The following is a 27,171-nucleotide window of genomic DNA, read 5'->3' on the forward strand; positions in this document are numbered from 1 at the left end:
GAAAGGCAGACAACAGTAGGGCTGGTCTGGGTGTGGAGGAACTGGAGCCCGCCAGAATTGCTGGAGGGAACGTGACATGGTGCAGCTGCTTTGGAGGAGAACAGTGTGGGACTTCCTCAAAATGTTAAAAATAGAGTCATCATGTGACAGTATTTCCACTCCTGAGTGTCTACTCAGGAGAAATAAAAACAGACATCCACACACAATGACTACAAATAGCCCCAAAGTGCATACACCCTAACTGTTCATTTGTTTTACGAAAAGCATTATTATTCTAAATGTAAACTGTCCCTCATTCCTGTAGACCAGAGTATTATATAGAGAATTTAGTTTGCTAATACTTGCCTGTCGTACTTTTGGTTTTCTTAAGAAAACAAAGCAGAGTCATTTGTGTCACTTGTTACTTGATACAGAATGAGCTCAACCCTCATGTGTACGTCTCCTTTCGTGCAGTCTCACTGTAAGAAACCAGGAGGAACAAAGACTTAGAAGGACTTCCTATGAAGCCAGAACAGAAGACCTTCCCACCTGTGAAGAAAGGTAACATCTCAGTGTTTAGCTCGCTGAATTGACAGAAATGCCAGCCTTACTATTTTTAATTCCTTATTATTTTTTCTTTTCTTCCAATTTTTTTTTTTGAGATATAGTTGACATCCAGCACTGTATAATCCTACGGTATACAACGTAAATGTTTAACTTGCATACGTCATGAAATGATGATGACAGTAAGTTTAGTGAACATCCATCATCTCATGGATGCCCAGCTGGAATTTTTTGATGTTTTGCCTTATATGTGTCACTAGAATAGTTTCTCTAACTGCAGTTTAATATCAAATCATAATGTTGCGTCACATTTCCACTCTGCACAATTCCTTTTAATTTTTTTTTTTAATTTAAAAAAATGTTTTGACCACATTGCATGTGGGATCTTAGTCCCCTGACCAGGGATTGAACCCGTACCTGTGCTCCCTGCATTGGGAGTTTGGAGTCTTAACCACTGGACCACCAGGGAAATCCCAGCAGATTCCTTTCAGTTTATTGTGTGACAGGGAGAAAAGTCAGTTCCATTATTAATCTAATGCCTGTTAATCACAAATATAAATCACTGCTTCTTGGCAAAACATGTGATATATTTTATTTTTATGTGATTCACCTTTTTAAATAAAAGAACATAATGAAATATACATTATGTTGAGGTTCAGGAAAATTTTAAAGGTCTGTTTTTTCTTAACTCTTCTTTTATACTTTAGCTAATATATTATTTTTTGAAGTGGTTTTTTTTTAAAAAAGTTGGGAAAAACATATAAATTACTTTTCATAATGCCGAATTTAAAAGTGTCTTTTTTCTTCCTGTATTATCAATGGACTTATTTTCACTTATCGACTCATACCTTTTCTGCATGTGTTTGTATGTATCCAAATCCCCCTTTTCATAAGAATACCAGTTATACAGAATGAGGACCCTCCCTAATGACCGCATCTTAACTTGGTTAAATCTGCAGAGATCCTACTTCTAATACAAGGTCCAGGGTCAGGACTTCAGCATCACTTTTTTAGGAGACACAATTCAATCCATGCATCTCTTTTTTAGGAGACACAATTCAATCCATGCTCATATTTTTGCTGAAGGCTTTAGGAATGAGGACAAGTCTTTCTCAGCCTGAAAGGGCCTGCGTGCACATTTTCATTCTCAGAGGAAAAAGACATCTGTCCAGGGCTGAATTCCCGTCAGCTCCTGATCCCTCAGCTCCCCACACCCGTTTCTCCTACCCCCAGCCCAGGTCCCACCCTGGAGGAGGCCAGTGCCTGGGCTCAGTCCTTTGACAAGCTCATGCTCACGCCCGCGGGCAGGAACGCCTTCCGGGAGTTTCTGCGGACCGAGTTCAGCGAGGAGAACATGCTCTTCTGGATGGCGTGTGAGGAGCTGAAGAAAGAAGCGAATAAAGCCATGATTGAAGAGAAAGCGAGGATCATATACGAAGACTACATTTCTATTCTCTCTCCTAAGGAGGTAGGTGCCCGCCAGAGGTCGAGGCCATGGGCACAAAGGACCCCTTCAGTGTCTGGTCACCCAGCCCGGTTACCGCTGCTCCAAAATATGGAACCCCCCTGCTCCCCACTCATCATAGACTTGGGCAGTGGTCCCACCAATGGGTGCCAAGTGCCCTTGAAAATCTGTGAAAGATCATGAGCATTTTCCTGGGGAAAGTGTGCGTAACTTTCATCAGATTCTCCAGAAGGAGGTGTCTTTGTGTCTGGCTGTAAACACTGCTATGGGGGAAGGAGAGGGTGGGACAAATCGAGAGAGTAGCACGGAAACATATATATATTACCATATGTAATAGATAGCCAGTGGGAATTTGCTGTGTGACACAGGGAGCTCAACCCAGTGCTCTGTGACCACCTAGAGGGGTGGGATGGGGAGGGAGATGGGGAGGAGGTTTAAGAGGAAGGGGACATAGGTATACCTGTGGCTGATTCATGTTGATGTTTGGCAGAAACCAACACAATACCACAAAGCAATTATCCTTCAATTAAAAATAAAAAAATTTTTTTAAAAAAGAAATACAACCTCCATAAGCATCACTTAACCAGCATCGTCGAGAACTCATAGGAGATGCAGATTCTCACCCGCACCCAGACCCACTGAGCCAGAAGCTCTGCAGGGGCCCCACCTGGTTTAACCAACCCACCAGGGGCTTCCAACGCTTCTGAAGTTTGGGACCCCTGTTCTCTGTGTTCAGTTCCTCCTTTGGCAGCAAAGCCAAAGCTGGGGACGACCTTGCTTGGTTGGGATTTTTAAAAAGCCAAACAAGCTGTGGGAGTCGGGGGTGAATGTCCAGAGAGGACCATGTCTGACGAGCCCGGTGTTTCCCCCGCCTCCGCCAGGTCAGCCTGGACTCACGCGTGCGGGAGACCATCAACAGGAGCATGGCCGAGCCCTCCCGGAACATCTTCGACGATGCCCAGCTGCAGATCTACACGCTGATGCACAGGGACTCATATCCCCGCTTCATGAACTCCGCTCTCTACAAAGACCTGCTCCGCTCCTTATCCGAGAAAGCAGTGGAAGCCTAGGATATCAAAGATATTTATTATTAATAAAATAATCCAAGAACTCGTGGGCTCCGTCTAGGACAGGGACTTAAGAGGCGGTAGTGTCTTCTGCTGGTCGTGCTCGGGCTGTTTTAATAACAGACGCTTTCTTCTGCAGAAAACTGATACATTCACCAAGGAAACTGCAGCCACCTTTCCTAATCCTTTTGGAAAGACCAGGGTATGGCTGTGTAGAGAGGCTGTGTAGTTACATTTACGCAGACAGTAGTGTGTTCTCAAGGGACAAAGGATACACAAGAAGACACCACATTGCCTTCAAAGGGCACATCATGGGAACAGACAGGACCCAGATTCCCATTTTATAAAAATGTGATCGCTACCTGTAAACTTGGTACCCTGCTGTATCTTAGGATACATGTATGTATTGCTAAATGCATATATGTTAATATGTAACTTACATGATTGATGTAAAGCGCTGTGCTCTTAACTAGATCAGCCTCAAAAATCTGGTAAGAGAAGCAGTGTTTAGAAAATCCTTTTGTTGACAAGTTACCTTTATTTTTTATTACCAGAGCCTGTCAACCTAAAGAATGAATTTTCAACTTAGTGGCATTCATCACAAACATTCAAATAAGCATATTTCCTTTTTTAGTACTGAAAGAAACATGGGCATTTTCACTCTAAAAAAATAAAGCACAAGAGTTTTATCTCAGCCTTTTTTTGTACATGTAACTATTTGAGAAATAGATGGGGGAACAGTGTCAGACTTTATTTTTTGGGGCTCCGAAATCATGGCAGATGGTGATTGCAGCCATGAAATTAAAAGATGCTTACTCCTTGGAAGGAGGATTATGACCAACCTAGATAGCATATTCAAAAGCAGAGACATTACTTTGCCAACAAAGATCCGACTAGTCAAGGCTATGGTTTTTCCAGTAGTCATGTATGGATGTGAGAGTTGGACTGTGAAGAAAGCTGAGCACCGAAGAATTGGTGCTTTTGAACTGTGGTGTTGGAGAGTCCTTGGACTGCAAGAAGATCCAACCAGTCCATTCTAAAGGAGATCAGTCCTGGGTGTTCTTTGGAAGGACTGATGCTAAAGCTGAAACTCGAGTACTTTGGCCACCTCATGCGAAGAGTTGACTCATTGGAAAAGACTCTGATGCTGGGAGGGATTGGGGGCAGGAGAAGGGGACGACAGAGGATGAGATGGCTGGATGGCATCACCGACTCGATGGACATGAGTTTGAGTGAACTCTGGGAGTTGGTGATGGACAGGGAAGCCTGGCGTGCTGCAATTCATGGGGTCGCAGAGTCGGACATGACTGAGTGACTGAACTAAACTGAACTGAACTGAAGATTAAGTAAGTACAGACACACTCAAGATTCTCTTTTAGTTCCCAGACCAGGATTTCATCTTTAGAGCCCACTGTTTTTATCACAGGTGAACAGAATAAATTCATAGCTCACAGGTGAAAATACAGCCTTACAGATCTAAACCATCACTATAATGAGTGGGGAAGAAATGCATCCAGAACGTAATTGCATGAAGCTCAGTCAGTAAAGAACCCGCATGCAATGCAGGAGACCCAGGTTCAACCCCTGGGTCAGGAGGATTCCCTGGGGAAGGAAATGGCAACCCCCTCCAGTATTCTTCTTGCCTGGAGAATCCGACGGACAGAGAAGCCTGAGGTCACAAAGGGTCGGACACAACTTAGCAACTGAACCACACTTGCGCCTCAGCCTTCACAGGATGGCCTTCCTCTTGGTCACCCCCTCCCTGGCCCTTCAGTCTGAAGATTTCTTCATTATACTCTTCAAGCCCCTGGTCCTCATTCTCAGCAAACACCTCCCCTCCTCCTTTACTGTGACCATGGCGCCCCTAAGCCTCCATCGTCCTGACGACCTGTACATCTGCGTGGACCAGCATCCATGCCCTCTCCTGAGCCCAGCCCCAGTGACGGTGCTCTTTCCCCCTTTCCAAGACATTAAACCTCTTGTGTCCTTTTTTGTTGTTGTTACAGTTGATTTACAGTGTTAATTGATTTCTGCTGCACAGCAAAGTGATTCAGTTGTACCTATGTATATTCTTTTTCACTATGGTTTATCTGGATGTGAGAATTGGACCACAGAGAAGGCTGAGCACCAAAGAATTGATGCTTTCAAACTGTGGTTCTGGAGAAGAGTCTTGAAGAGTCCCTTGGATGCTAAGGAGGTCAAACCAGTGAATCCTAAAGGAAATCAACCCTGAATATTCATTGGAAACACTGGTGCTATGCTGAAGCTTCAGCTTCAGTATTTGGCTACTGATGTGAAGAGCTGACTCACTGGAAAAGACCCTGATGCTGGGAAGGATTGAGGGCAGAAGGGGGCGGCAGAGGATGAGATGGTTGGATGGCATTACCAACTCAGTGGACATGAGTTTGAGCAAACTCTGGGAGATGGTGAAGGACAGGGAAGCCTGGCATAAGCGAGGTCCCAAAGAGTTGGACAGGACTTAGCAACTGAAAAACAAATGGATTATCCCAGCATATTGAATATAGAGTTCCCTGTGCTCTACAATGGGATCTCCTTGCTTATCTTTCCTATATAATGATAGTTTGCATCTTGATTCTGACTCCATCTCCTAGGGTCTCATTTTTTTTTCCTTAGAGAGGATGGCTTAGGGATTGAGGTATTGACACTGCCCTGCAGCCGCTTACACCAGAGTAAGGACGACAGATGTGTGGGGCAGAGACAACAGCAGCCGTGAGTACTGGTCCAGAGAGGAGCTGAGCTCTGGAAGCCTTCTAGGTGACAGGGAGCTTGTGAAGATGACCCGAGCTCCCGCCAGGCTCTGGTCCACCCCTTCTCACCTGGGAACCTGGTACTGGCTGACAGCGCCCGAGAATCCCCAGGGGAGCAGCCTCACATCCAAGTGCTACCTTCCTGCTCTGAGCCCGCCCACCTGGCCCTCACAATCCGTGTGCCGCCCCCCAAGCTCTTCCCTGGGTTCACTTGAGCGCCCCTTCCATTTCTCCCAGAAGTGTCAGTTGTGTCTGACTCTTTGCAACCCCATGGACTGTAGCCCACCAGGCTCCCCTGTCCATGGGGTTCTCCAGGCAAGAATACTGGAGTGGGTTGCCATGCCCTCCTCCAGGGGATCTTGCAGACCCAGGGACTGAATGCCCATTTCCTGTATTGCAAGCAGATTGTTTACCGTCTGCATCAACAGGGAAGCCCACCATGAACAAATCCAGTGTGTGAATCTGTAGGGCCATCTGTGTACATGAAACAATCCTGAGATAAATCAGCCTGCTATTCACCTGGGACTTCAATGCTTCTTCTGGATCAAAAACACTTCTGTAGTTTAACTGGAAATCTTAGCAGTGTTCCCACAGGTTTTGATGTTGTATTATCTCACTTTTACTTAGAATCATGCATTTACTTTGAACTCAAGTATTCATCCTAAACCATTTAATATGAAAAATCTTTCTTTTTTCAGTTGCTTGTTATAGAAATCTATCTTAAAGTAGCATAAAGTAAATGGACCAGCTTCCATTAGCAGAAGTCCAGGGTAGTTGCAATGCCTGCAACTACCTGACCTCCCTTCCCCATCTCAACTTCCCTTGGCTCATCACACACAGAGGGTCTCTGCACACAGCGGGTAGAAAGTACAGGGAGCCCGGGGGCAGCTCCTCCTGGCTCAGCTTGTCCAGTGGAAGCACTTATCTATCATCCCACCTTTCACACAGTAACCCCAGGGAGGAGCACAGGTGAGGCGGGACGGAACACTGACAGACCCAGCAGGGTCACATGGGGATGAGGTATCCCTTAAATGAATCAGATGTTTGGGAACTAGCGCCAGAGAGACACGAGATACAGCAATGCCCTCCCTTCCCAGGGCTCTCACAATTCTGCTTTTTACCAGTTACACTTTCTAACAGCATTATTACAAAGGTAACTTGGATACACACTGTCAGCCGCATATAAGAGTGGAAAAGCCCTTTCATGTCAAAGCAGCTCAGTCTTCCAATTATGGAAACACCTGGGCTAATTTAATCAGACTGTATGGCACATAGTACATGAAATGTTTCTCTCTGCAGTTGGGGCCATTAAGAAAAAAATAAATAAATAATTAGCTGTCTTTTTATAGCACTGGGGAGACAAATCAGAACAAGTCATTGGAGGCAGTCATCTGTGCTCCCATCTTCCATCCACCACTTAGATAAACAAGCACCAGAGCACACAGGTTGATTTGAATAAAAATTTTAATTAATAATAAACCCGTTGCATCACTTTGCAGAACCGGAGTACCAGAAGAGACCTCCCAAGGCTGGAGCTTGTTACTTCTTCCTGGAACTGAGTCCACAACATTGCTGGCACTGGTTACCTGCCCTCCCCCAGGTCCACAGTCGTGGGACAGCCTTCATGACTCAGCTCCCCCAGTTAAGATAGAACACAAACAGAAGCAAGAAAACTATTCCATGAGCCCCCACTGGGTGCACCCATTCTCTGAGGTGTTGAACACAGCACTGAACAAGTTTCTCATAGAAATGCATGGGCTCCACCTTCCCCAACTTACAGCTACTCATCACAGCTGTTGCACTGGACTGGTTTAACTTGTCATTCATCCTAGGAACTATGTAGGGGGTGAGGGGAGCCCCCACAACCAGTTTGACCTAGGAACTCGTCAGGCAGTACCTCTGTCCTACTCACTATGAAGTAGGATCTTCAGTGTGGGCACTTCGCTTATCCTGAAACTTGGAGAAACACGTGGATTTTTACATCAGTGACTATTCACCTTACATTTCCTGGTGGCACATTCTTGTTTCACTTTTTGGCTGTATCCTACAGCATATGAGATCTTAATTTTCTTAGCAGGGACCAAACCTACATCTCCTGCAGTGGAAGGTAAGAGTCTTCACCACTGGACCACCAGGGAAGTCCCTCAATTCTTGAATGGCTAATTTTTTCCATACAGCTAAATGGGGTGGAGGTGGAGGCTGCAGTGGGCAGGAAAGTGTAACTGTTGATTAAAACTCCTTAAATCTCACCACTTTGTTATTTTTGATACCTCAAATCCCCAAATTATACTTTGAACTAGAGGCAATCATTGTGGAAGTCTAGTGTTAATACTTTAAACTTTGTTCCATCTGTGAGGCATGTAGAACGTGTGTTTGTGTTTGTGTGTGTGTGTCAGAACTCCTGCCATGGCTTCCCAACACTTACATGAACACTCATTATTCTCAGGGGAGCTGGAATACCAAGGTGGTGATTTTCTGCCTTCCGGGGATGGTTCTTCATTAACTGTCACATCTAACTTTATGATCCAACTCTCCTATCTGTACATGACTACTGGAAAAAACATAGCTTTGACTATATGGGACTTTTGCCAGAAAAGTGATATCTCAGCTTTCAATAATACGCTGTCTAGGTTTGTCATAGCTTTCCTGTGAGAGTTGGACCATGAAGGCTGAGCTCCAAAGAATTGATGCTTTCGAATTGTGGTGCTGGAGAAGACTCTTGAGAGTCCCTTAAACAACAAGGAGATCAAACCAGTCAATTTAAAGGAAATCAACCCTGAATATTCATTAGAAGAACTGACATTGAAGCGGCAGTACTTTGGCTGCCTGATACGAACAGCCAACTCATTGGAAAAGACCCTGATGCTGGGAAAGATTGAAGTCAGGAGAAGGCAGTGACAGAGGATGAAATGGTTGGATTGTATCACTGACTCAATGAACATAAATTTGTGCAAACTCTGGGAGATGGTGAAGGACAGGGAAGTCTGGTGTGCTGCAGTCCATGGGGTCACAAAGAGTCAGACACAACTTAGTGACTGAGCAACATCTCCATGTTAATTTAACACAGTTGCTTTGTCCTAGAAATAGACATTATAAGATATTACCCTTGAGAACTGTTTACTTCCGGTTACTTTATAACTGGCTGGCGTTTTCCAGTCTAAGACTCCCTGTTTGGTTTTTCGTATCACACTGAGTGCACACACAGAATGCACACATGTACTCTGCTCTGAACCAGCCTGAATCCCTCTCCGGGGTCCAGGGAGGAGAAAACAAATGTGCTCTGCACCAGTCCCTTCATACCTACAACCAGGCAACCATTAGTTAAAACTGCACTTTAAAAACACCTTAATAGTTGGGAAAGGAGAACTTTTTTTTTTTTTTTAACCATTTTTCTACTTTTTTTTTTAATCAGAACTTTTTAAACAAAAAATAAAGCAAGTATAGATATCAAAATAAAATGACAAAATGTGATACATGTTTAATAACAAGAAACTTTATTGAATTACAAATTTAAAAATGGCTCACTTAAAAGTGGGACTATTTTAATCTTCTTACACTCATTCTTTCAAAAATTCATGTTATTTTCCAAGTGATAAAAGGTTACTCTGTGACCTGACAAAGAGGAGGTGGGATGGCACCAGTGGCCAATTCTTACACATGGGGTCTTCATGTGGACTTCTGGATGTTTTCTCTACTGCATCAAACTGACCTGCGGTGAGCAGTGGGGAAAGGCGGGGGGGCGCGGGGTGTGCAAGCTGGTGCTGAAGTCTTTCCATAGGGGTCGGAGAGTGGAGATGGAGCAGGATGAGATGTGTTCCTCGTAACTGGGGATTCAAGATGTGCTACAGCCAGTGTGAGATCATTCTTCCTTATTCTCAACCAAGCAGATGACACACACTTAACTGCAAGGTCCGTCCCATAAACGTGGGCCGTGTTATAGCCCACACACTCATCTGTCCCTCAGCCTTACCTCCTGGGTAAGAGGCAGCAAGTCAGTTAGGAAAGAAATGTGCTCCATCAGTCTCCATATGGAAAGACCACAGCTTAATGATCTATATAAGCCTTAAAGTCCTCAGTCAGGACAGATTTCCAAATCAAAATCAAGTCAGGAACTGTTCACAGGAACCACACTATTCTAAAATGCTAACATCTTCCTCCCAGTGTGTCTTCCTACAAAAGGAAAAAATGGTCCAAACTTTCCACTCTTTGCCTGTCTGGGATTTATGAAAAGCATACCAAATTATGACAGTGTTCTGCAAAACTAAAATACACTACAAAGTCAAACAGGTAAATAAACAACAAACCAAACTGATTTCAACAAAGTCAAGTCATATTTCCAAAAGCCAAAATCTATTAAGAACAAGTAATACACATGTACAAGAAATTACAAGAAATGAGGATCACAGTTAGTTACAAATGCAAAATAATATCTAATTATCCCAGACTTGTGAACAGAATAATTAAAATCAATTTCATATGCTAGTTCAAATATTATATACAATTTAGATAAGCTGGTCAAGTATTACTTGAATACACACCATGTCTGATAAACTTATAATTACACTGCCTCATCCTTTTTTAATATTTGCAGGTACATGCCAATATAGGAAAAAGAAATGTAATTTCCACTTGTGTGTTAACTGAGAAGAGTAACATTCTACTGTGTATGTTTTATATTGTAAAAAAGTTGCTACATTTTCTTTTAAGAAGAAAAAAAAAGGTAAAAATTAACTGCCAAAAGTTTATAAAAAATGAAAAAAAAAAAAAAAAAAAAAGTTTTGAAACAGATACCATTATGTGGTCTCCCTACTGACCTGAAACTACACAAGGCGTTTAAGGAAGGGACACTATGTCAAAACCAGAGACTAACCCAAGGGAGGCAAGTTACTTTAAAAATCTGATTTGCAGGAAAACTAGCTAGTCGACCTAGTCTTAAAGCTAATTACAAAATCCATCTTCTTAATGGTCCAGATGTTTTGCCAATGCTTCCAACTCAACAGAACTGTCAAAAAAGAAGAAATATTTTGTGAGACCTTTAAATACAGACAATGGGGTGTACCTCCTTCCCCTGTTCAACACAGCATACACATGACACTGCTAAAGAAAGAGGCATTTAAAAAAAATATGTTGTATTTTCCAGACGTGAACAGTCACCTATATTGTGTTTGACTCTTCCAATTTCGAATTGCTAAGCATACATAAAGAAATAATATAAAATATTTTCTTATTAAGCACTTCTCTCCTTAATTCTTAGGTTAAAAAAATTAATTCCAAATTTGAACTTCCAGAGTAAGCCACCATAGGCATCAGCTTTCTACATTACATTGAATTTTCTTAAATCCAACAGGAACTATGTCAGCACTTTGCAGCAAACTGCCTGTATTCAGTACAAACTGTGATATGCCCAGTCTTCCTCCTCCTCATGATGCTAAACAAATCTAGGAGAGCACTGGAAAAACCAGGTTTGCCCAGCAGGATTGAACAGCATGAACATCCCTCCCGTAGACCAGTTAAAGAAACTGCTGGCTCCAGGCAGGAGACACTGCTTCAAGCCATGAAGACATTGTCAGCACCATACCCTCCAGGCCCAAGAACAGAATCTCTGTGTGTAACGAAATGGGCGCTGGCCTCACCGCTGGAACACTGCTAGAGCCCTCCTCCCACTGTCTTTTTTGTTCACTTCTGATTTCAGGAAATGCTTTAACCTCTGTGACTGTTTTAAAGTAAGGAAACGTCTAAGGTAAGAATAGCTTGAAAAGAAGCTTGTAGAATTTTCACACACACACACACAAAACTAATCACAAATAGAAAGCATTTTTGGAGCATCAACAATGACCAGGCACTTTTAAATCTATCATTTCTACTACTCAGCATGACCTGTAATGTGGGCCTTATTTATATTTGTCTGTGAGAATATCACAGTTCAGCAACAGTAAGGGGCAAAGGAGCCCAAAGCGTGTCTGGCTCCAAAGCCCACCTTTCTCCTGTGGGAGCCCCCAGCCACACACTCCTAGTGTCCCCACCTCTGTTTTAGGTGTGATGTTTCTGTGGCTCACAGAAATCACTGAAGAATGAATCATTCATGTAACATTATTTGCCTGTGTGGGGCTAATTTAGGAGAACACAGGCAACACAAAAGAAGGCTTCATGAGAAGCCTACCAGATCATGGCAGTGCTCATCTGGATTTCCTAGAATAAACACTGAAACCAGTGGGCTGGATTTCAAAGGGGTACAGTAGTTTTTCCAGAATAAACATTTACGCAACCATACACCCGTGTACGTGTTCCGGAAGAACAAGCATGGGGGCACCTGAAAGGACAGTGTGTGCACAGGATGGCGACACAGGAGCTACACCTCTAAGATCCAGCCTTGTGACTCCTGCACCAAGACCACGCAGAGGGCAGTGTCCAAAGTCACCATCTAGTTCTAGCAGAGTACCAAACAGTGTGATCCACGACAGACGCCAGCCTTGGCCTCCCCAGCATGGTGCAGGGTTAGCATGGGACACACGGGACAGCCCCCAGAGAAGAGCCGGTGTAACCACTCCAGGGAGAAACCACCCCACAGAGCCGGGTGAAACGGGAAACCCCCGGGCGCCCTACCTTCCACCGGTTTCCACACTCGTTGCAGACGACAAACGTTGTCATGGGTTCATCAGCACTCCGCGTTTGTACCTATGGCAAAGTTGGGTGAAAAACACTGCTTAAAGCATCTGTCTAGAATGCGGAAGACCCGGGTTCGAGCCCTGGGTTGGGAAGATCCCCTAGAGAAGGAAATGGCAATCCACTCCAGTAATATTGCCTGGAAAATCCCATGGACAGAGGGGCCTGGTAGGCTACAGTCTATGGGGTCACAAAGAGTCGGACACGACTGAGCGACTACACAGAAAATCCAACCTAAGTTAGAATATCCTACATGAACTACAATGGTAGCACAATAAAATGTGTAACAGTCCAAAATAAGCTATTAACAAATTAGTGAAATAATAAGGAAAGAACACACATTTCCAAACAAAAGTCCTTGTCTTCTCATCTTTATCCCAGGTAAGTGGGAAAATTATCTAAACTTGCACATTATACTACCGATAGAAGTGAAGTGCAGTCACTCAGTCGTGTCCGACTCTTTGAGACCCCATGGACTGTAGCCTACCAGGCTCCTCAGTCCATGGGATTTTCCAGGCAAGAGTACTGGAGTAGGTTGCCATTTCCTTCTCCAGGGGATCTTCCAACCCAGGGATCAAACCCGGGTCTCCCACAGTGTAGGCAGACGCTTTACGGTCTAAGCCAGGTGAATCTAATATATACTACTGATAAATGGCTAACAAATATGAAAAATTTTCATCATAACTAAGAAGCACAGAAATACTAATTAAAAGACCTCTCAGTTTTCTTACAAATTCGTAAAAACGTAAAAATTACAAATACTTCATTCTGACAAAAACTGCCAAAACCTTTCTAAAAGTCAGACAGCAACAAGAGCCTTAAATACCCATCCTCTGTGACTGAGGAACTTGACATCTGCTCTAATATAAGACTGTAACTAGAAACACAAAGTTATTTTGATATGTTTTGAGAGAGACCTCAAGTATAAGGATACATTCTTAATACTAACAAATCCAGCTAACTGAAAATAAGTTGATATTTGTCTTGAAACAGGAGTTGTAAGCCTCTTAGTATGAAAGTGAGTCTATTAACAGTCACAAACCTGTGTGTAAGTGCAGTTCTTCTTTTTACATTTCCCACATGTGAACAAGTCCGTCTGGGTTCCGCCTGTCTTGGCCATCTGATGCTCTCTGATGGCTTCTTTGGTCAAGTTTTTTCGCATCTCTTTGAGCTCATCACTAGCCATCTCCTATCACAAGGACAGCAATACCACCCAGTTACAGGCACCTTCTATACACATGCAGAATGCTGTTTATGCTCCAATAGTTAAACAACAACAGGATCAAAATCAACGTTTAAAGTTTTGAAAGTGAAATATCATATTTTTCCTCAAAGGACTCATCAGTTTGTTTACTCTTACATTTTTCCCAAACACTCAGAAGTCTGTATGTGAAAACTGCATTTAACGCAATCCGGTAGTGATGAGCGTATCCAGACCATGGTCTCTACTACTGCACCCACCTCCTCCGCCAGAAAAGGAACCAGGGGCCTCAGAGGAATGTCTGGTTCCAGTTTTGAGTCAAGAAATGCACAAGACAGGCAGAGTATCTTCTTGTGCCAGGAAGCATGGGAGCTGCCTGACCACTGTGAGCTCATCACTGGACAAAGGGGCTATGTGACAGAGCTCCATTGACCAGAAAGAGGATAATTTCTTCAGCCATCATGATAAATCACTGAAAAGACCAACCCACTGGATAAATAAAGTCACCAGTCCATAATGACACTTAAAAAAGTAGAGCACAAACACATGCAAAAATGGCAACAAAGGCCCCCATTGGCGGTTAGTGGGGCGCCAACCACTCCTTCTGACAACCGTTAACCAAAGGGAACAATTACACACTCACCTGCCTTTCCTATCCTAACCAATGGCCTTAAACTCAGGGCAAGTGCTCCTCTATCAAAGAAGTCTAGCTAAGGAAGGTGAAAGGACTTTCAGAATTCTAGAAATCTGTTTTGCAACTCCTAATGACATCACCAGTTCAGGCAAGGATCATCAGTGGGTGAACATGCAGATGAAAGGCCAGTGGAGAACCTCACAGAGAAGGGATGAGACTGTCCATACACAAATCCCTGATAAATTTCCACACCAACGAGAACAAGATACATGTCTCCTGAGGTGATGTAGTATGAAGTAAGAAGGACCACTGATGAAGCATCTGTGCAGGGAAAATTAAACCTGCATATAATCTAAGCCTATAAAACTAGCTTCCAGTTCACAGAAAAGAATGGAGACAGAAAAATTAGTGTAATGAGGAAGAAACGGGCAATTCAGTGTGAGATACACAAGAGATAAACCAGTTTCTTCAATAGGTCAATGTCATGGAAGAAAAGGGGGCTGGAAAAGGAGACTTAACTATGTTCATACAGTCTTAAGAGACCAAGCTTAAGGTGACATCTAGACTTTGGATCCTGATACAAAGTAAATGTACAACCAGGAACATACAATGACTATAAACCAGATATCAGATACACCAAGAAATCATCATTAGACTTGCTGGACGCAGTGATGACAGTGTAGTTACATAAGAATGTCAGATTTTTACAGATTTCTCTCAAGGATAGAGAGGTGGAAAGATATAATGTCTGGAATTTGCTTGAAAATAATTCAGGGGAAAAGAAAGAAAACAAAGAAGGGATAGATAATAAACAAGTGACAAATTACTTAATATACTTGAAGCTTAGGTGATGGGTAGACAGGACTTCATTACACTATGCTCTGTACTTTGTGAAAATTATCCTAATGAGGTTTTAAAAAATGAATCTTAAAAATATAACAGTTTTCATTAGTTATATAGAAAGACAAATTCACTTGGATGTTCAGTAAGACAGTGAGACTGTAGACACACTTCAGCTTATATCTATGAATTAGCTACATCTAAAAAAAGCAAACAATGAATTTCATTTTCTGCATCACTTTCTAAATAAATATAAGAATAGTCAATAAGATGTAGCCAATCTTATAGTATTTAACCAAGAAAAGAGCTTAGAGGTTACAAAGTCTGTTTTGCAATTAGAAATCTAATTCTGATTCTACATGAATCTACAATAAATAACATTTTTATTTTTTGACAATAATTTAATAAGGCAACCACTCAAAGATCATGGTACAGTTATGAAAGGGACAAAGTACTGATGCTAACAGATTCAATCACCTTAAGTTCTTGTCTAGTATACTGTATATAGTGTGTATAAAAGTGTATTAGGATAGTTATTACAGATGTAGTATTTATTCAGTACTTCATGATTTAAACAGACTTTACACTTGACATCATGGAATACCGTCACAGAAATGTTCTATTCAAATGCACTCACCTCTGCTGTCATTCTAGCAAACAAGTCAGGAGGAATGTTTCCACACAGCACGTTTTTCCTTAAATTTGGATTTTTGGCATCCTTAAGATTTGATATCCTACTTCGTACTCTATTTTTGTATTTCATGTCTGTATTCCTTATTTCTTGATAGATAGGTACTAGGCCATTAAGGAAAAAGGTTAAATTATAAAGGTCCTAAGATCATTTTTTTTCCTATTCTGCCATGATAAGAATTCCTGAAATTTCTAAGCAGTATTTCCAATTCAGATCAAATTAATAAGGCACTGTTTCTGCCTGATTTCCTGATCAGTACCTGGCAAAAAATAGTGATTTTATGCTATGAATGAGCAATACTTTCTCAATGTTTAATGCCAAGTGACACAGATTAAAAGGGTTTAAAATGTAACTCAGGTATTCAATCTGAGTGAGAAAACTTTAGAAAAAGAGCCTGAATTTATACATGCTTTCCCTGGCCCAAATCTGCATTCCGCCAAGGATCCTAAAAGCCTCAAAAAGACCACAGAGCTCTCTTGAGGGCCTTCTGATAGAAGAAGGTTCGGAAGACAGTTCACAGTGGCCTGGAGGTTCATCTCCTTCCGGCTCAGCAAGAAGCCAGGTTAGCAGTCGGTTTTTTTCAATAGGACGGGCTCCAGCAGGGGCCCAGCCCTAGAGCAGCCACCCCTCAGCCAGGACAGGCCTGCGGTACACTGTCATCTGTCACCAGACAGTTCCTGCTCCCTGGACCCATGTGCAAGACTCGCTCTCCCCCACCAGAGCTCTTTCTGAGGCACCCAGTGTGAACGCACAGGACGATGAGCTCAGGGGATTTCTATGCTTTGCTGAGGGCCCCACCCACAAGGTGAGACCCCACTTTGCACCCGTAGCACGTGTCCGTGAGACGTTAGTCTCAATCTGCAAGGCAGAAAAATAAAAGCGCTGTCACCATTGTGTATCTTACTTTTGCATAACAGGACAACAAGAACAACATGTCACAGACAGCCTTCCCCTTTCCCACCAAAACAATCAACACAGAAACTGAAGAATAAGATCTTCTATTCTTTACAGGAAGAAAAAATAATCTACTGGATTCTTGACACCAATATGAATATACACGCAAAGGATATCTTCCTCAATCTGAGATCCCAATTCTTCCTCGTCAGCTCCAATGGCGATATAGTCATCTAAACACAGACAGAGAAGTGTCATGAATGAATGATTACAACATATTAAAAGAAAATTTCAGTACACAGCCAATTAAACTGTATTCCTATTTCTTCAACCCCACTTGCCCTATACAAAGAATCCTTTCAGTATAGTTTCCTTAGAACCTGGTCTTCTTTGTGACTTCCTCAGCTCCTCCTCTGGATTCAGCTAGTGTCCACAGGGCTCCTGCATGGATGATGCCTTATCCCTCAGGAGTTGGGGAGTCATGCATCCAGCAGGCAACCCCTCATTTCACAACTCCAGAAATTCTGGCTGTTCCCACAGACAGCAGAGAAACTTATGCAAAGAACTGTCTTGTCTCCTTCCTGCCTCAGGCTTCCATGCGAAGAAACCATTCATTTCATTGGCCAATCACATATATGGACACACTCAGAAGACTTCTAGGCAAACGTTCAAAGTGACAGAAGGAACAAAAAAAAACTAGAAAGAAACAAGAAAATATACATAAAGAGATAATAAAGGAATCAGAGTAAAGAAAAGGCAGAGTAAGAAGAAAAATAGGTCATACTAACTAGGGCTCAGTATAATAGAAAAGGATGCATTTTTAGAAGACAGTAAATACATATTCCTATATATGAAACTTTAAAGCCGAAATTTTACATAGGAATGAATACCCCTAAATTAAATTAAAGCTCCCATATATAAACCAAGATCTCTTTCTCACTTAAAAAAGTAGGAAATGAAATTATGAATATAAAACTTATTAATGTCATAGTAACATTTAACAACAGGACAATAATATGGTATCATTAACTCTCAATCTGAGGCGGGGGGATACTGAGTTTGCAGATTAAATGTAAGGAGAAAAAGGATTGTGAAAAAGAGTGTAAATAAGTACGACTCAGGGGAACATTCACCAGAAGGAAGGAACCTATTGTTTCTGAGAATCACACGTAATAAGCAGAGGCCTGGATGCCTGCGCCTCTCTGCTCTCAGTAACGCCCAGCACAACAGCCTCTCCCTGGGCTGGGCGGTGAGGGGCAGCAGCCATCGGGATCCCACCCAGAGGGTGAAATGAGGTGGACAGGGCAGCAGCGGCCTTGGTCAAGGGACTGAGCAATGACATTTACCTCCTGTTCGGAGAGCAGCAGCGAGCATCTCCCTGCACTTTAACCGCACAGAATCAGAAGTGCTCGGCGCCCGAGGAAAAGATGAGACGTACGTGTCCCGGGCATTGGTCTCGTCCTTTCTGCTGCTCATGTTGCCACTGGAGCTGCTGGAACACACACACACACACAGACACACAAAAAAAGAAGTCAGGAAAACTCTCTTAAAGTGAGTATCATTACCATTACTCTCTAAAAACAGTAATTCTGGGCCTAAATAAATGAAATAGTATTCCAGTGACTCTTAAATGGAAAAAAAAAACCTGCCTGTATATAGATTAAAAAGAAGTTAAAACTTTTAGTAAAGATGAGACAAGTCTTCTATTTTTTTAACCTTGTTCCTCCTTTTAAATGTTAAACAATATTTTTAATATAGAAAACACACATTACACCTCAATACAGCACATGAAAAGATGGGATCTCAGTTATGAGCAGAGGGGATACAGGAGGGCACAAAGACTATGATCGCTCTCGACCAAAACCAGAGAGAGAAAGCTGGCAAACCCTGCTCCAATCAGACAACCAGTGAGGCTTATACGTGAGACACCACTTCAGGATAAAAACCACATGGAGGGAGGAGTCGTGAAAATATAAACATCTCTTAATTTCTCTCTAAAAATATCAACACCATTGCAATAATTAATAACTCTTCCAGTCAACCTAATCACTTCAACCACTCCTGATTAACTTGCTGTGTTAGATTCTTACTGAAATATTTTCGGACTGGTTTCAGTTAACTTTTACCACAATAAAGATTTCCACCAATTAGTTCTGCCAAACTAATCCTGCCTTTCACTCCACTGATGTCACTTGCTACACCCTGCCGGCAGGCAGCCCCTTGCCCTTGCCGGTAACCCAGCCGGCCTCCACACACAGCCTGCATGGGCCCGGCGGCCACTCCGCAGGCCTTCTGAGGTCAGTCTTGTGTTTTCCAAAGTCTCCATGACCCCTGTCTCCCAAAACACACAAGCTTCCATGAAGTGAAATACCTTTCCTCTCTTGCTTCAGGGCTATTCTGTGACGTAACAGCAGTATCTTTTTTCTTTTCTTCAGAGTCTTTATCTGTTGATGGTCCATCTGAAAATTTATGAAATTCCTGTTTCAGCACTTGTTAAAACAAAACAAAAAACAGGACTACTACATGTTATCAAGCTATTTATCATGCAAAAAAAAAAAAAACAAACCAATAAAATCCTAAGCTTTTAACAAGTAAATGAAGTTTACGCAAGCTATTCTGTTAGCAAATGTACATGGAAGAAACACTGCACATTAAAAAAAATTAAAGTGCAAAGTATATATAACAATGTTGTTTTGATAATTTTTCATGAAGTAAAAAAATTTGAGGTGGTACTCAAAATACAAATAAATATTTCAGAGATAGTAAACAAAGAAGATTTTCATAGAATATACTTCAGGATTATTAGTTAGGCCTACTCAGCATCTCCTCTATCTGAAATAATCTGAAAACTAATACAGGTTATTAATACTAATAAAGCATAAGCTTTAAGACTTAAAAGAAGTGAGTCATCAGACACGGGAAAATAAAGTACATAAAATAGGTTGGGCGAAGGCAACAGTTTAGCACTGGAAAGAAACATTCACGTTTATATCAACCAGAACAGCTTTGAAGCTGGGTTCAGAAATATTTGGACCCACTGCGTGAACTACCCCAGTTTGGTCGACTTTTTGATCCATACACGAGTCCTAGAGCTGCATGAATAGCTCAGTTCTCCACTGCCCTCTGTGCAGAACACGGAAGAACATCTACCCTTGAGGCCGGACTGCCCAGGCAGCTCTAAGCTCCCACGCTAACATGCCACTCTGGACGGGATGGACTGACAGAGGACAGTCCCAATCACAACTCCAGAACTATCATGGGAATCCAGTCCTCATGACACATGTCAGTTCTCACAGACCAACTGTATTGTCCCCTTTACTCTATAATTCCCTGGAAGGCCTGAAGATGCCATGGTATCGTGAGGAAGAAAGCACGGATCAGCGATGACATTTCAGAACAGAGCAAGGACCAAGACATGTTCCCAAAGCAACAGGGAGTAGGAGGCTTCAGAAAGGTCACATGATGCATTGTGTCTGACTCTCTGCAACGCCATGGACTGTACAGCCTACCAGGCTCCTCTGTCCATGGCATCCTCCAGGCAAGCATACTGGAGTGGGCTGCCATTTCCTTCTCCAAGGGATCTTCCTGACCCTGGGATCAAGCCCAGGTCTCCCACCCTGCAGGCGGATTCTTCACCATCTAAGCCACCAGGGACAGGGAATACAATCAGGCAGTACTGCCTAACAAGGTCCAGTGCTGGGGGGGAGCAGTAACGCTGCCATGATGCAGTGTGCACTACGGTGGCCCTCTGAGAAGGCAGGGCAGTAAGAGGCAGCAACGGTCATAGAAACACTCCAACCTCTGAGCAGAGGGTGGTGAGCCACGAAGCAGAGCCTGACTCAGAGGGCTCAGACCACACCCTAGAGCTCAGCCGCTTAGCACTGCTCCTACTGCACACAAACAAGGTACCTGATCTCTCAGTCCCTCGACTGTCTCAGCACAAAGTGGGGGTGACAGCAGCCCCTCAACTGTCTCAGCACAAACTGGGGTTACAGCAGCCCAGAGCACGCGGGACAGCCGGGAGGACTAAGTGCATTAATACAGGCCCACACACAGTGTGTCTTAAGTGTTCAGAACTGTGCTAACCAGAAGCGGAGGAAATCTCCCAGAAATCTAGCTAACCACCTAAACGGCAATGTTTTCTGGTTTGGAATCTAATAGAGGATCCTCTATTTCGTTAGTTTTCTTAAGGCTGAACTTTCTAAATTTCCCAGGCTTTACAATTTTTGGTTCCTAGTTTCCAAGCTCTTATATGTAACAGGTCTTTTATTATTACTGCTGCTATCTATGAAGTATTAAAAGCTTCACTTTTTTTATTTTCTCCTCCACATAAGGCTGGTAACTGCTCAGGAAATGGCTGGTTCCAGGGCTGGGACAGATAAGTCCAGCATGTTGCGTGCTGCCAGAATGCAGGAAAGAGGTTAAAAACAACAACAAAAAAAAGCAAGGAGCTTGTCAAAGAGACACAAAAGCCAGTTTGCAGGGGTGCCCACTGGTCAAACCTGGGACAATGTAAATATCAAAATAAATATTAGCAGGAATGGATTATAATCCATTATACAGAACAGGAACCTATGTGTCCACACTCACAACAGAAAAAGAACTGAGAGGAAAGAAGAGGGTTCTTCTTACAGAATGATGATGTATGAAAACTGAAAAAGTCGAAAAACTAGAAAATCTTAATTTTTCAACTGTCACCGAAAAGAATGGTTTGGGCAGTAATCGGGGGATACCAAATGGGGGTGGGGGAAGGTCTTGACAGGGAGCACCATAGTTTCAGGGTCTTAAAGTGATTCCCACAGAACTATTAGACACGAGGAAAAATCATCAGTGATGCATTGTACACCTTGGATGGGTCTCAGAAATAACACCGTCCTATCTCTGTACACCACACCCCGGAAGGACACAACACACATGCGCAGTACCCCGACTAGGGACGCAAAACCGGATCTAGTCATGAGAAAATGCCAGATGAAGCCCGAACAGGGAACATGGTGGTCCAGTGGTTAGGCCTCAGCGCATTCACTGCAGTGGGCCCAGATCCAGTCTCTGGTTGGGGAACTAAGAGCCTGCAACATGCACTGCACAGGCCAAAAACAGACAATGCCCCCCCTCCACACACACAACAACAGAGGGAGGGGAGGAGGGGGCACGTGTTCTTCAAAAGTCCATGTCCTAAGAGACGCTTACTCCTTGTAAGAAAAGTTATGACCAACCTAGATAGCATACTGAAAAGCAAAGACATTACTTTGCCAACAAAGATCCGTCTAGTCAAGGCTATGGTTTTTCCTGTGGTCATGTATGGATGTGAGAGTTGGACTGTGAAGAAAGCTGAGAGCCGAAGAATTGATGCTTTTGAACTGTGGTGTTGGAGAAGACTCTTGAGAGTCCCTTGGACTGCAAGGAGATCCAACCAGTCCATTCTGAAGATCAGCCCTGGGTGTTCTTTGGAAGGAATGATGCTAAAGCTGAAACTGCAGTACTTTGGCCACCTCATGCGAAGAGTTGACTCATTGGAAAAGACTGTGATGCTGGGAGGGATTGGAGGCAGGAGGAGAAGGGGACGACAGAGGATGAGATGGCTGGATGACATCACCAACTCGATGGACATGAGTTTGAGTGAACTCTGGGAGCTGGTGATGGACAGGGAGGCCTGGCGTGCTGCAATTCATGGGGTCGCAAAGAGTTGGACACAACTGAGTGACTGAACTGAACTGAACTGAACTGAAAAGACATAAAAAAAGCTTAAGGATGAGGAAAAAAGCTGGAAAAGTAATTATTGGGACAACTGACAAAACTGGAACAAACAGTGCACTGCAGATTAAGGTAACTGTGGCTGCGCGGGCGCAGGAGGGCCTAGAGGAGCTATCCCACACTGAAGGTCAGGAGGGGCGGCGGTGAGGAGATACCCCTCGTCCAAGGTAAGGAGCAGCGGCTGCGCTTTGCTGGAGCAGCCGTGAAGAGATACCCCACGCCCAAGGTAAGAGAAACTCAAGTAAGACGGTAGGTGTTGCAAGACAGCATTAGAGGGCAGACACACTGAAACCATACTCACAGAAAACTAGTCAATCTAATCACACTAGGACCACAGCCTTGTCTAACTCAATGAAACTAAGCCATGCCCCTGGGGTAACCCAAGATGGGCGGGTCATGGTGGAGAGATCTGACAGAATGTGGTCCACTGGAGAAGGGAATGGCAAACCACTTCAGTATTCTTGCCTTGAGAACCCCATGAACAGTATGAAAAGGCAAAATGATAGGATACTGAAAGAGGAACTCCCCAGGTCAGTAGGTGCCCAATATGCTACTGGAGATCAGTGGAGAAATAACTCCAGAAAGAATGAAGGGATGGAGCCAAAGCAAAAACAATACCCAGCTGTGGATGTGACTGGAGATAGAAGCAAGGTCCGATGCTGTAAAGAGCAATATTGCATAGGAACCTGGAATGTCAGGTCCATGAATCAAGGCAAATTGGAAATGGTCAAACAAGAGATGGCAAGAGTGAATGTCGACATTCCAGGAATCAGCAAACTAAAATGGACTGGAATGGGTGAATGTAACTCAGATGACCATTGTATCTACCACTGCGAGCAGGAATCCCTCAGAAGAAATACAGTAGCCATCATGGTCAACAAAAGAGTCCAAAATGCAGTACTTGGATGCAATCTCAAAAATGACAGAATGATCTCTGTTCGTTTCCAAGGCAAACCATTCAAAATCACAGTAATCCAAGTCTATGCCCCAACCAATAACGCTGAAGAAGCTGAAGTTGAATGATTCTATGAAGACCAACAAGACCTTTTAGAACTAACACCCAAAAAAGATGTCCTTTTCATTATAGGAGACCGGAATGCAAAAGTAGGAAGTCAAGAAACACCTGGAGTAACAGGCAAATTTGGCCTTGGAATACGGAATGAAGCAGGGCAAAGACTAATAGAGTTTTGCCAAGAAAATGCACTGGTCATAACAAACACCCTCTTCCAACAACACAAGAGAAGACTCTATACATGGACATCACCAGATGGTCAACACCGAAATCAGATTGATTATATTCTTTGCAGCCAAAGATGGAGAAGCTCTATACAGTCAGCAAAAACAAGACCAGGAGCTGACTGTGGCTCAGACCATGAACTCCTTATTGCCAAATTCAGACTTAAATTGAAGAAAGTAGGGAAAACCACTAGACCATTCAGGTATGACCTAAATCAAATCCCTTATGATTATACAGTAGAAATGAGAAATAGATTTAAGGGCCTAGATCTGATAGATAGAGTGCCTGATGAACTATGGACGGAGGTTCATGACATTGTACAGGAGACAGGGATCAATCCCCATGGAAAAGAAATGCAAAAAAGCAAAATGGCTGTCTGGGGAGGCCTTACAAATAGCTGTGAAAAGAAGAGAAGCGAAAAGCAAAGGAGAAAAGGAAAGATATAAGCATCTGAATGCAGAGTTCCAAAGAAAAGCAAGAAGAGATAAGAAAGCCTTCTTCAGCAATCAATGCAAAGAAATAGAGGAAAACAACAGAATGGGAAAGACTAGAGATCTCTTCAAGAAAATTAGAGATACCAAGGGAACATTTCATGCAAAGATGGGCTCAATAAAGGACAGAAATGGTATGGACCTAACAGAAGCAGAAGATATCAAGAAGAGATGGCAAGAATACACAGAAGAACTGTACAAAAAAGATCTTCATGACCCAGATAATCATGATGGTGTGATCACTGACCTACAGCCAGATATCCTGGAATGTGAAGTCAAGTGGACCTTAGAAAGCATCACTACGAACAAAGCTAGTGGAGGTGATGGAATTCCAGTTGAGCTATTTCAAATCCTGAAAGATGATGCTGTGAAAGGGCTGCACTCAATATGCCAGCAAATTTGGAAAACTCAGCAGTGGCCACAGGACTGGAAAAGGTCAGTTTTCATTCCAATCCCAAAGAAAAGCAATGCCAAAGAATGCCCAAACTACCGCACAATTGCACTCATCTCACACGCTAGTAAAGTAATGCTCAAAATTCTCCAAGCCAGGCTTCAGCAATATGTGAACCATGAACTTCCTGACGTACAAGCTGGTTTTTTTAGAAAAGGCAGAGGAACCAGAGATCAAATTGCCAACATCCACTGGATCATGGAAAAAGCAAGAGAGTTCCAAAAAAACATCTATTTCTGCTTTATTGACTATGCCAAAGCCTTTGACTGTGTGGATCACAATAAACTGTGGAAAATTCTGAAAGAGATGGGAATACCAGACCACCTGATCTGCCTCTTGAGAAATTTGTATGCAGGTCAGGAAGCAACAGTTAGAAGTGGACATGGAACAACAGACTGGTTCCAAATAGGAAAAGGAGTACGTCAAGGCTGTATATTGTCACCCTGCTTATTTAACTTATATGCAAAGTGCATCATGAGAAACGCTGGACTGGAAGAAGCACAAGCTGGAATCAAGATTGCCGGGAGAAATATCGATCACCTCAGATATGCAGATGACACCACCCTTATGGCACAAAGTGAAGAGGAACTAAAAAACCTCTTGATGAAAGTGAAAGTGGAGAGTGAAAAAGCTGGCTTAAAGCTCAACATTCAGAAAACGAAGATCATGGCATCTGGTCCCATCACTTCATGGGAAATAGATGGGGAAACAGCAGAAACAGTGGCTGACTTTATTTTTCTGGGCTCCAAAATCACTGCAGATGGTGACTGCAGCCCTGAAATTAAAAGACGCTTACTCCTTGGAAGGAAAGTTATGACCAACCTAGATAGCATATTGAAAAGCAGAGATATTACTTTGCCAACAAAGGTTTGTCTAGTCAAGGCTATGGTTTTTCCTGTGGTCATGTATGGATGTGAGAGTTGGATTGTGAAGAAAGCTGAGTGCCGAAGAATTGATGCTTTTGAACTGTGGTGTTGGAGAAGACTCCTGAGAGTCCCTTGGACTGCAAGGAGATCCAACCAGTCCATTCTGAAGGAGATTAGCCCTGGGTGTTCTTTGGAAGGAATCATGCTAAAGCTGAAACTCCAGTACTTTGGCCACCTCATGGGAAGAGTTGACTCATTGGAAAAGACTCTGATGCTGGGAGGGATTGGAGGCAGGAGGAGAAGGGGACGACAGAGGATGAGATGGCTGGATGGCATTACTGACTTGATGGACATGAGTCTGGGTGAACTCCGGGAGTTTGTGATGGACAGGGAGGCCTGCTGTGCTGCGATTCATGGGGTTGCAAAGAGTCGGACACGACTGAGTGACTGAACTGAACCAATGTTAAATTTCCTGAATTTCCTGTATTAGGATTACATAAGAAAATAAACTTGTTCTAAGAAAACATACACTTAAGTTTTAAAGAGTAAATAAAGATGAGAGATCCACTTACTCTCAAATAGTTTGGAAAAAATAAAGTGTATGCATCGGGATATACATAAAGAGAAAAAGAGGAGAGAGACTATGACAAAAGAAACATGGCAAATATTAAAGATGAATGCCCTAGAAAAATGACACGTGAATTATTTTTGAAAATTTTTTCTAAGTTAGAAACAGTTTTTTTTTTCAAAAAGTGGGACACCTTCTCCTCCGGGAAAAATTTTCTTCTTAAAGAGGCAATCCAGGGGAGGAGGGAGGTGAGATGTATGGAGAGTAATGTGGAAACTTAGAACACCATATGTAAAATAGATAGCCAATGGGAATTTGCTGTATGACTTGGGGAACTCAAACAGGGGCTCTGTGACAATCTACAAGGGTGGGATGGGGAGGGAGGGGACATGGGTCTACTGATGGCTGATTCTTATTGATGTATGACAGAAATCAAAAAAACTCTGTAAAGCAGTTATCCTTCAATTAAAAAATAAAGTGGCAAAAAAAGAAAAAGAGGCAATCCAGTTATAAGTATTAAAAAATCTGACTAGCTTATAAAGCAGAATCCTCAAGGTCAGACTAAAGCCCCCTTCCAGATTATAAAGTACTGATTTCAAAACACCTATATTCATTAAAAGAAAAAAAAAATTCAAAAACTCAATGTTTGAATAAACCAGATCATAAATATATATAAGGGAAGATACCTAATAACTTTTTCCAGGATTTGATGAGGGACTTTGCTAAAGATGTAACTTCTTCATCTGTGCTCTGCTTGCGAATAGCATTCACTGACATTCCAATTCTTGTGGACTGCAAGGCAATGACAAAAAAAAATGTATACAAGCAATTTTATTTCAGGCAATTCGTTGTTTGATTTTCTTGTTTTCCAGATGCCTCTTCATTTTAGAACAGAAAAAACATCAACTGTATGAATTCTTTTAGCAGTAAACTGTCGATTTAAGACACACACATCAAGGGTCTCACCACCGAGATCTGCAGGCATGTTAACTCGCTACTGAAATGAGGCTGGTCAACTAGTAAGATGAAGTCAGTCTC

The 27,171-nt window shown here is 42.7% G+C and overlaps 2 protein-coding genes across 10 annotated transcripts in view; one reads left to right on the top strand and one right to left on the bottom strand.

Annotated features, from left to right (window-relative positions):
• RGS20 (regulator of G protein signaling 20) overlaps nt 1-3,116 on the top strand; it is a 49,765-nt gene extending 46,649 nt beyond the window's left edge. For all 8 annotated transcript variants that reach the window (XM_055545986.1, XM_055545987.1, XM_055545994.1 and 5 more), the window contains 3 exons: nt 454-540; nt 1,777-2,011; nt 2,890-3,116. In XM_055545986.1, coding sequence (XP_055401961.1) covers nt 454-540; nt 1,777-2,011; nt 2,890-3,078 — 511 coding nt within the window. In that variant the 3' untranslated portion in view covers nt 3,079-3,116. The remainder of the gene's footprint in view (nt 1-453; nt 541-1,776; nt 2,012-2,889) is intronic.
• Nucleotides 3,117-9,314: 6,198 nt separating this feature from the next.
• TCEA1 (transcription elongation factor A1) overlaps nt 9,315-27,171 on the bottom strand; it is a 29,153-nt gene continuing 11,296 nt past the window's right edge. Inside the window, exons 3-10 of one of the 2 annotated variants that reach the window (XM_055545996.1) lie at nt 26,820-26,925; nt 19,138-19,225; nt 18,113-18,255; nt 16,943-16,999; nt 15,819-15,973; nt 13,549-13,695; nt 12,447-12,518; nt 9,315-10,845 (exon numbers count right to left, since the gene is read on the bottom strand). In XM_055545996.1, coding sequence (XP_055401971.1) covers nt 10,837-10,845; nt 12,447-12,518; nt 13,549-13,695; nt 15,819-15,973; nt 16,943-16,999; nt 18,113-18,255; nt 19,138-19,225; nt 26,820-26,925 — 777 coding nt within the window. In that variant the 3' untranslated portion in view covers nt 9,315-10,836. Of the gene's footprint in view, nt 10,846-12,446; nt 12,519-13,548; nt 13,696-15,818; nt 15,974-16,942; nt 17,000-18,112; nt 18,259-19,137; nt 19,226-26,819; nt 26,926-27,171 lie in introns of both variants that reach the window. The other variant, XM_055545995.1, reaches the window with a different exon arrangement.

Source organism: Bubalus kerabau, chromosome 14, assembly GCF_029407905.1.
Source record: "Bubalus kerabau isolate K-KA32 ecotype Philippines breed swamp buffalo chromosome 14, PCC_UOA_SB_1v2, whole genome shotgun sequence".
Taxonomy (NCBI): Eukaryota; Metazoa; Chordata; class Mammalia; order Artiodactyla; family Bovidae; genus Bubalus; species Bubalus kerabau.